This window comes from Melanostigma gelatinosum, assembly GCF_949748355.1.
Source record: "Melanostigma gelatinosum genome assembly, chromosome: 14".
Classification (NCBI taxonomy): Eukaryota; Metazoa; Chordata; class Actinopteri; order Perciformes; family Zoarcidae; genus Melanostigma; species Melanostigma gelatinosum.
The window spans coordinates 8,903,074-8,913,925 of NC_136647.1; the positions used below are offsets into that span (position 1 = coordinate 8,903,074).

General features: G+C 42.4%; 1 protein-coding gene across 1 annotated transcript; it reads right to left on the bottom strand.

The window, feature by feature from the left end:
* Positions 1-1,411: 1,411 nt before the first annotated feature.
* LOC306788261 (ADP/ATP translocase 2) lies at positions 1,412-3,816 on the bottom strand. The gene is made up of 4 exons (XM_079283703.1): positions 3,601-3,816; positions 2,221-2,707; positions 1,984-2,124; positions 1,412-1,844 (listed from the first exon to the last, which is right to left on the bottom strand). Exons 1-4 carry the CDS (start codon positions 3,709-3,711, stop codon positions 1,687-1,689), a joined length of 897 nt encoding a protein of 298 aa, XP_079139829.1. The 5' UTR covers positions 3,712-3,816; the 3' UTR covers positions 1,412-1,686.
* Between the last annotated feature and the right edge of the window lie 7,036 nt (positions 3,817-10,852).

Below are 10,852 nucleotides of genomic sequence, written 5' to 3' on the forward strand. Positions count from 1 at the left end.
CAAAAATAAAGTATGCTCTTTGAATAATGTCTGTGACACTCAAGTGTGATCATGTGATCCTGTACCCATGTATATTAGCTGCATTACAGCTACTTTAACAACCAGTTTGCTTATTCATTCATGCTGTTTATGACTACATGTTCCTTTATCTTGAGATACATTGCTGGATTTCATTAAATGTATATTTACATAAAACACCTTTATAATGTACAATACAGACTAATGCAACACACCAACATAATATATATTACTATATGTATTAACATATGTCATTCATAAAGTTAGCTCTTCCTACAGTATTTAAGTGAACTGTGTAGCAGTTTACTGCCCAGGTGACTGTACTGTGTCCACCTTTATACTCTGTCACAGTATCCTGATAACCTCATGGAGTAACATGGGCACGCGGGAGGTTCACTTACTTGCCACGGCCGCCCCCTGCTGTCGGTCTGTGATATCACACACTAAGTAGAGGATTTAAACGACGGAGTAGCGTACTTTGAAACTTCCGCTTGTATGTCACCGCCTAAAATGTTTTACCGACGGTTCCTCCTCCGTAGGATGTTTGTCTTTCACTGGACTATAAACGCTGAGGCCTGTAGGAAGTAATAAACACGCGGTGTCCCCGTGAGGCGGAAGCTGTTTCTCTACATGACAGCCGATAGGGGCTGCTAAAGTACCAAGTATGAAGGGAGTACGATCGGCTAAATTGTAATAATGGCTGCAGATTTGACTTGTAGAAGACTTTTAGCCAAACCTTCACTAATTACTGGTATCTTGTATTATACAAATTTCCCCCTGGGGATGAATAAAGTACATATCTATGTTTCACACCATGTAATCACATTTCTTCCAATATATTTGAAGTGAACCATGGCTAAGTTCATTAATCATTTACTAAACTACTAGATGTATCTTATTTATTCTACACTGCAGGGCCTGGTACATTTTAATCCTTAACTGCACTAATTTTTATTGACACATTTGGATGGTTATGTAACACTATGTTCCTACACAGCATTAAAATATAGCATGGATATATCCCAAGAGCTGGTCTGCTTCCCTGATGTTTGCATTAATGACTGAAACTCTGGAAAGTCATTTCAATTTCACAGGAAAGATTTCCTTCAAGCAACCCAAACCTCAGAAGGTAACTTTTTGCACCACAAAACTAACTTTCATAAATGCATCGCCTGGTGCAGACTGTCAGGAGCCCGTCGAGTCTCTCAGGAGGAGTTTACGGGTCAGGTGTTTTCTACAATCCGAGTAGTGACCACGGTCAGACCAGGAAGGCTCGGGAAGAGATAAGCGCGAGTAAATATAGCGTTAGGTGTAATCCACTTTGTGCATTTCATTATCCAGTGAGTGCTCATCTCATGCAGTGGAAAGTTGAAGAGACATTTGACATCAAGTGTTTAGTTTGTTCCCCAGAATACATTTATTCAACTTGGGACCAGACAAACCTAGTGAATGACAGAAGGCGGTATCAGATTTCTTTAACAGGAATGACATTGGTAAAGGAGGATGTGGAACGTTTAAAATCTTAAAGATGCACAAAGTACAGCCATCGCCCAAAACTAAGGGTGAGACACTATAGTTTGTTCCCATAAATAAGGCAGAATGCAGAGTCCATAGAAATGGAGTTATTACATTTAGCCAAATTGGACAGTGGTGTGACAATATGACAAATTACATGACTTTCTTCAGCTCATCGTACAACACCAGCACAAAGGCACCACCCATGCCTCTGAGCACATTGGACAGGGCCCCCTTGAAGAAAGCCTTTCCACCTTCATCGCGTGCGATCTTACGCCAGCAGTCTATGGTGCCGCTGTACATGATGTCGGCTGAGGAAGGCAAGAAAAGAGCAGGCGTTAAAGAATGCGAGTAGAAGTGAACCTATGGCATCCAAAAATATAGTTCCATGTTCTAATGTAGTTACAGCAGTAAAACTGTAAAGACTTCCGTTAATTCAAATAAACTCACCTCCTTTGCGACCGGACTGCATCATCATACGTCTACGGACAGTGTCGAAGGGATATGAGGTCAGACCAGCAACGGCTGTCACACTCTGTGCAATCATCCAGCTTATCAATATGCTGGTGTTCTTGGAGTCTGGAAGCATACCTGTAAACACGTAAAAAGGAAAGAAATTACAGATCTAGAAGACTAACTACTAAGGAGGTCGTATTGCATGCGTTTGCCACTGTAAAATATACACACCTTTAGCTGTGTCATAGATTCCAAAGTATGCAGCCCTGTAGATGATGATGCCCTGCACGGACACATTGAAGCCCTGGTACAGACCCCTCAGGCCGTCAGACTTGAAGATCTTTGTCAGGCAGTCTCCTAGACCACTGAACTCTCTTCCAGCTCCAGCCTTTCCCACATCAGCAGCCAGACGGGTACGGGCGAAGTCGAGGGGGTACACAAAGCAGAGAGACGTGGCTCCGGCGGCACCACCGGAGGCCAGGTTACCGGCGAAGTACCTCCAGAACTGGGTGCGCTTGTCGACGCCATCAAGGAAGACCTTCTTGTACTTATCCTTGAAGGCGAAGTTGAGGGCCTGGGTGGGGAAATATCTGATGACATTGGCAAGGTTACCTCTCCAGAAGGAAAGGAACCCCTGCTCCTTGGGGATACGGACAAAGCAGTCCACGATACCCTTGTACCGCATATCCACGGTGATCTGCTTACTGGCATACTGGACCTGGAATAATGAAAAAGAAAGAAGTGTTAAGTTTAAAACCAGGAAAGCTAATCCAACTGCTGAGCTCGAGTAAATCACAAGGTCTCCTTGTTGTGACCTTGGTGCACGTTAAATCGATAAAATAAAAGCTGCATAGTCGAAAAGAAAGTGCACTTTGACAGCAGTGTTGACTAGAAATCGAATGATTATGGCAGCTATATGTTGCGTCTTCATTCATTATTTGATTTCAGATAAAACAGCTTTCATAATTATCATTATCATAGTATAGTAAGACAACTGCTAAATACAGGCAGGTTTAGAAATAATGTCTTAGTGCACGTTTCACAGAAAAAGGATGTAAAACGTGATGACCCGGCTGTCAATCACTCCGCCGGGCCTCAGTGAAGCCATCTCGAGTAACTCTAGCTAACGTTATTAACGCTACATAAGACACCGGAATTATTTCATCGACAATTAAAGCTCAAATATAACCGTAATGTTATGTTGTTTGACTACACTATGAACTAGTATATATATATATTTATGTGAATGAAACAGATGTGTTGTCGTCTATTAGTACATATTTTCCTAACATCAGTAAGTTTGTCCTTTGTTAGCTAACGTTCCGCCGGCTAAGGTTAACGTAGGAAGCTAACGTTAGCAGCCAGGCTCGTGTAGGTCATTTCCCGTCCAATGGTGACCGTACATCCTTAAACCAGTCAGTCTTAAGAGTTTCATTCATTTCCACATCACCACATGCTAGTGAGCATATGTTAAACTCTTGAGTCTTGTGGATACGTGATGACAACCGGCAGAGACAAGTGCTTAACTTTGTCTCAACGGCAGTTAGCAAGAACGCACACAAGCTAGCCGGCTAACGATCGGAAGTCTAACGGAAGACGTTTTTTTTTTACCTGAAGGAGAAGCTTCACTCTCTCGATGGGAGCAACGGCTGTTTTGGAGATGGCGGCGGAGATGCCACCAGCCAAGAAGTCCTTGGCGAACGATATAGCTGTCTCATTCATGTTTCGATATTCTTGATGTGCCTTTCAGATAAACCAGGAAACGAGATACACCCCACTGCCCTCTACAAACGATGGCCTACTCCGACGAAATGGCCGATTGTATGAACTCGTTGCGGATTTATATAACACAATAGCTCGCGATACAACACGAGAACTGTGATTTGGGCTGTTGGCCAATCCCCTGACGTCACACAGCTCTCCGCCAATCAAAACGCAGAGATAGCAATGCCGACATAATGCGTATTTTGCTGCGCACTAAGCGAGTAAATTCTGGTAATTACCAAATACAGGTGAAGAAACTAATTTCAGACGTAAACCCCGATGAGTTAATGTACGGACCGTGCTCTTTTTGGCTTCTTGCTCACTGTCACGCCCACAGACCAATGAAGACACCGCTAGGGTGTTACATACATGTGCTCTTACAGGAAAGTCACAGGGTCATAGGGCGTTCAAGGACTTCACAGAGGCCTTTAGGTTAATTACTAACAACATATTTCAACTACTATTAAATAACTCTCAGCTAACGTGACGACCGTGAGAAATAATACATAATATTTCATGGTTGCTTTTTTAGTGAGGTGCATTCCTCTGAATTATCATGTCTTACATAACCTAGCCTATTAATAGTGTAGCAGGTGAAACTTCTCTTTCTTTATACATCCATGAGGTTTCGGCTTCTGGACGTCGTTCCAATAGGCTAACACTTGAGTCTATTTTGTACTCTTTGCAAAATCCTCATGTTATTCAATGTCAGATGTCACCTTCTTGAGAAACACGGTGTCACGTGTCTGCACCTGTTTGTTTTTTACAGTCTATGGTCTGTAGCTCCACTGCTGGCCCCACAAGACCTCACCTGTTGAAAAACATTGTGGTTTTCTGACGAAAGCTAAGTCCTGTTACTGTGTATTATAGATGCTGACAAGTGATTCATAATTGCTAAAATTCCAAAATATAAAATCTCATTCATCCAGTTCAGGCTTGACCACTAGAGGGCGGCAAGAGACTTAATGTCGATCTCTTTATTTAGTCGATGAACATAACTCCATAGACTTACTGCATGCAGAGGGACATCCGTTTCAAATAATATTATCATCAAATATCATCAACTGAATTATGTATCGATCTATATATCTATATACAGTGTATGTGCCATTCAATATATTTTCATGATCAAACAGGCCAATGAAGCTTGATATATTGCTGACTTCCTGTTGCACTCAAGGTCTCAATGTTGTGACAATATGTTCTAGGTGATGATATATTCCTGTGAGTTAAAACTACTTTTAACTACTTGTGTTTTATTTCAAGACTCATCAAGCAACAGAACTGAAAGAAAAAGATGTTCCTCATTAAATGCCAGCTGTTGAATAGTTGTCTCTGGGGCCTTGTTTATAACCTAATGTACGTTTAGTGTTTAGTGTGACACAGATATGACTGTTCTGGTTAGAACACTGGCTGTACAGTAAACACCTCACAGTAATAATCCAACACTGACATTATTGGAGTCTTTGTAAGTTACAGGAGGAACCTGCATGTCAAGGCTGCATCTGCACATGGTTGACCACATGGAGGAGCTGCTGTGATGCCATGCAGTCAAACCTCCTCTGAGAAATCCTGCCATAGACCAACTACTGAAGCTCGAGTAGGAGAAGACCAAGGTAACAACCTACTGATCTGAAAACACACACTTGTGAAATATGATTCACTCACTCATTCTGCAATTGTTTGTTTTATTAAAAGCAGGCTGCTTTGTCTTGGTGCAGTGAAAGGTCTCCTTGTGCTGCCATGGTTGCTGTTGATAACAATGCATTTTTACAAGCCTTGCTTTGCTGTCCTTGTTTGGTTGAATGTCTTTTAATGACTGTCCACTTGTATTTCTAACTGCCACTTGAGCATCCAGTTGAACAGGAGGTGCAAATGTATCAGTGAGGACTTTTTGCACATTGCTTTTTTTCTTTCAGTGAGAGTGCAGTATTCTTTACTGGGAATTGGATCATTCTAAAGAAATGGTTCAGACAAACATTAATTACCTTAAGGTGAAAAAAAAGCGTTGTGTGACTTTTATTTTAAAAAATAGATCCGATCTGCATTTAATTTGATGAAGGGATTTAGTAGCACTGTTAGCTGCTAGCTGGCTCAACCCTCTCCATGTTGCTCAATGTCCATGAGGCAATAGATGAATTCTGTATCGATCACCTCCAAAATCTCCAGAGGGTGCGAGTGAATATGACAGCTGCTATGTGATCAAACTCACAAATGTCTTTAGTTTTGTGATTACATCCTTGGAGAGAATAATAAAGAGGGTTGAAGCCTTTATCGTACAGTATCAATCCGTATGGACACAAACTGCACAATCAATCAGTTTGTTTGGATGAAACAAAAACAAAGGTATACCTCACTATCACAGGTGTGTTCCCGAGCTTTCAGTGTTTCTCACTGCATGTCGTCCCCTACAGACCGACCCTTTCCACACACAAGTCAGCTGCAGCAGTGGAACAAGTAAAGATTTCACGGTCCTAGTCCTGCTGTAAGCTGATATGAATGGAGAAGGCGGTTGGGCTGCAGACTGGTCTCAAAGCAGAAGGGGGAAACATATTTCATTTGACATGTAAGCTCACCACTAAATGCACCTGTGGGGGGGGGGGGGGGGGGACAAACCAGTACTTACAACCAGAAACATGGTCCAAATCAGAAGACAGTGTTGCTCTTCTTCAGCTCAAAATGTAGCTCTAATGCGTTCATTCAACAGATATCTGCTTTAAGCACACATTCAGCCCTTTAAACCATTAAAACACAATTAAAAAAAACATTTCGGTTAATTATAGCTTAGTGAGTGATACTTCTGTTGCTATATGCTACAAATATGTAACCCCCCTCAACACAATTGAGTTTTCTAAGCAGTAAATAGTAGACCCCTTGTGTTGCCCATCATACTGATGCCTCAACTAATGTCTGAAACAGACCAGCTGTTCTCCCACAGGAAACATTCTCACACCCCATGGCATATTCAGTCCTTACAGGGACCAATCACATTGCGCCTTTAACAGAGAGATGCGCCATGCAGTCCAAGCGCACTGATCTCAACTCTGACAACTGTGGAGCTGCGATGCAACCACGCGCAAGTCCAAATGCGACACACAACTCGCGCTTGGAGTCGGACTGGAACTGATGCAGATGAACTTTTTTGGATGAATGTTTTGGAAATCTGCGTCACCTAGAGACCGATAGCCTTGTAATTGGGATTCCGAAAAAAAAATAAATGGGACAACAAAAATCGCGAGAACTTGAATCGGTCCAGTGTGCGTGCACGGTTCAGTTTAGACAACTTTGTGCAGTATAGCCCGTCCGATCTGCCACAGTCCGCGCGGGCGCAGCAGCAGTAGCAGCAGAGCAGGCGGCTGGATGTGGCAGGAGACGGGTCACTGAGCTGCAGCGAGACGGTTGCGAGTTTCCTTAGTCCCCAACTCTCCAATGTCACCGGACAGGATGATGATCGTTGGACTTCTGCTCAGTGTCTTCTCTTGTGGTAAGTAGCTACATCTCTAATTTATACCAGCTGGTATCTCTGTTTTACATGTGGAATATATTCAGCCACCTTTGAGATTGTATCATCCACAGTCTGTTCAGTCTGAAGTGTGGATTCCCTTTGTCTTGTCTTCCAGTATCCAGAACTTGAACACTAACGCACGCTTTAATTCCATTCCCCCCCCCCCCCCCCATGTAAATGGCTGATGAATTTAGCAACAATTAGGCTAGAGCTGCATATTTTTACCAAGCTTCCAGCTCAGATGCACACAAGGAAACTGAATTTCTGTTTGTATTAATTATAATGTTTCCTTATTATTCAGATTCTCCACACTTTGATACGAACTTAATCATGAAATGGTAACTTTCGTAAATTATTTTGTTAATATTTGGGTTTAGCTCATTACATCAAAGGGCAGCTGGCTCATTATTTAACGAGAAAAAAAGGGACAAAGTGGAAAAGACTGTTTAAGCCTGAGACATATACGATTTACTATTCCAGGTTTGAGTGGAACTTTTGAGGAGCCGCTCAAAAATAAAACATTAAGAGATCCATACAATCTGTTTCATTGTTCCAACAGCCCCAAAGGTTTATACATCTGGATGACATCATGGGTTCAGGTCTGTTATTTCTGCCTTGGTCTCCTTCCAAAGAGCCGTTCATCTTCCCAAATATTGATTGGACTGTCTCGGGTCACAGCAATATCACACATGAATTGTTAAAAGGATGTCCTCCTTTACATGAAAGCATTTGGGCTGCCACATCTGTAAATCATTGACATTTTACATAAGTTGTGCATTAGAGGTTGTGAGGATGAAGGTTTAAATGTGTAAGAAAGAAAATGAACAACTACATTGCCGCATCACAATGGATCAGTTTCAAGTGTCGCTGCTTTATTAAGTCTTTGTCTTTGGTTGTCATCAAACGGGCGGAAGAATGTGACAGTTATTGCAGCAGCTGCTCTTGGATTCCTCTGCTACCACACACGCACAAGCTCCTGCAAAATGAGTTATAATCATTCAAGTCAATAACGTGACTGTGGCTGGATAAGACATCTCCCAGTGGAGCCTAAAGCTTGTTGATCTGTGGTTATTGATATTGATTTGTGTAATTTTGGATCAGAAGTGTTTTTCAATGCTCAAGCAGGAGCAGGAGTTTCTTTTCATTATTCATGTGTCCTGATGCATTGGTAAGAAATACCATATGAAACACAGCCCCCCCCCCCCCCCCCCCCCGTGCTCCGAACTGCAGAATACAATACAAATACTGTTGATAGGATTATTTCAGTACAGGAGCTGCAGGCTCCACTGCATCCAGGAAATTTCCAATGCTTCTCATTAGAGATTAGTATATCGTAAAATGATGAATGCTATCTTGTGAATGTCAAACCTCTCAGGCACTCAGTTTATCATCCGATGTGTCAACCCCACCTGCCAGGCACTTAGGTGGAATCACACCAAGAAAAACATGCAAGAGCTATTTAATTCATCGGAGTCATTACAGACGCAGACATTCTTTCATGATGTTGATTTCTATCATTATACGTGATTGCAACATAAATTATTGGATTCAAATTTTGTTAATTGACATCATTAAAGAATGGTGAAATCCGGACAGAACTCCAGAGACTTTACAAATCTGTTGGAGAGCTGCTTTGTTTCTACATGGTACTTTTGGTCAGTCAAATGGACTGTCCCTGTCTAGGTGGATATTTTATAAATAGCCGCTCTCAACTGTATTCTATTTCATATATTACTATTTTTACTTTGTAATATATCTGGCCTTGTACAACCTAAACAATGGCAGTGGGAACTTTAGAGGTAGACAACAGCCTTCTCAAAATGTCAGTCACTACTGGCGCCCCGCAGAGTTCAGGGCTAACCAACGGCATCATTAATGTGTCTTCACATGACTGAAACATCCAAAATGAAAGAGGAGAATTGCACCTGCTTGTAGAGATTATAGATTTTCTAACTGCTCTGTGACCGAAAACAGAGTCCCACATCTGCTTGATGACTTCGTACTTTGCAACGAAGAAAACACAAGACGGATCCTGTGTGAGGAAAACACATTTCATAATTCATGAACTGTTGTCTTCTCCGTTATGTGTCACTGATTTCACCGAATACTCAAATGACTCTCTCTCTGTTAATTGTTTGCATGCGTTGTTGCAATCAGCCGTGTCTTTTTCCAAATGAATAACATCGGAATGGCAAGGCATCTGACAAATAATGAATGCGATCCCTTTGAATGAGGCCGTGCGGTACCTTTGTCAGATAAATCAATGGAAAGCAGGCTGTTGTTGAATGTCATTAAACCCGACTTTGACCCTTTGCTGCCAGTCCTCTGTGGGTTAGTGCTTAAATCCCAGTACAGACTGCAACTGATGATTGAGTGCTGCTATTTTGCTGCTACTTCATTTAGTGGACGCGATTGAGCCGTAACACGGTTGTCATGAATTTATTAGAGCTCATTTTCCGGCTGTGTAAAGTTACACAGGCCTGAGGTTGACTGATATCCACATGCTGGAGCTGTCGCTGTTCAGGGTTTGACTATTTGATGTACACACTGTGTACTACACACTGTGTAGGGGGTTGAGCGCCCTCGTGCATACAGGTTTATCCAAACCTCGGCTTCTTTATCTTCCCCACTGTACCGTTGACTCTTCTTCTTCTCTCTCTTTCTGCTGAGGCATTGTCTTTATGCACTCTGTGTCTGTAATTCAGTTTCGTTTAGGACGAGAGCACACAAAGATTAAATTGGCTCCTTTCTGGCCAAGATATTTTTTGGAACATAGTAATGTTGGACTGCACCAGGTTGCGAGAGGCAGAAGCCTGAAATATTCACACACCCCAACTGGCTGATGCAAGTATGTATTTCACCTGCACAGAGGAGGGATGTTGTCTGCGTGATGTGGCTGCACAATCCAGCTGTGCAGCTCATTAGACGAGGCCTCGTCCGTGTACTGGACACACTGGGCGACAGTTGATTCAGAACATGAAACAAAGTACGCATTAGTGGAGTTGTCACCTTTGGATGCTTGGACCTCATGTCAGAACACCTAGATTATACTGAACAGGCTTACTTAATTCATTTTATCATATTTTGTTTCTGCAGCTCTCATTCATTGCAACCTGCTCTGCTATAACGAAAAAACCTGTGTGTTAGGTTTTTTATGAATTATTCCTATTTGATTGAACTGTCCCCATCTTTGCTGTACGCCATCATAATGAGTCACAGTCAGCGAGTACTGAAGCAGGGATTGAACCCAAATTCAGCCAGTTGAGAAGGCAGCAGGATGAATTCAGTGATGTATTGTTACACAGTCCAAATGAAGCTGTGGGTCCAGCCAACAGAACACAGCATTGTGTTCGCAATGATGAACCGACAGAGGAACAAACGATCTAGGACGGCAATTATGGAGCTATATTTATTCAGAAGTAGGTGCGTGATTGGGTGATGCAGGTGAGGAGGTGGGTGGCGAAGGCCAGGTAGAGCAGATTAGGGAAGTGGGAAAAGATGTGTAGATGGGTGTGGCAGTGACGGGACCTTGGCAATTGTCTCGAATGTGGCTGAAAAGGGAACAGGGGCAGAATGTGACAGAAAAGTCTTATC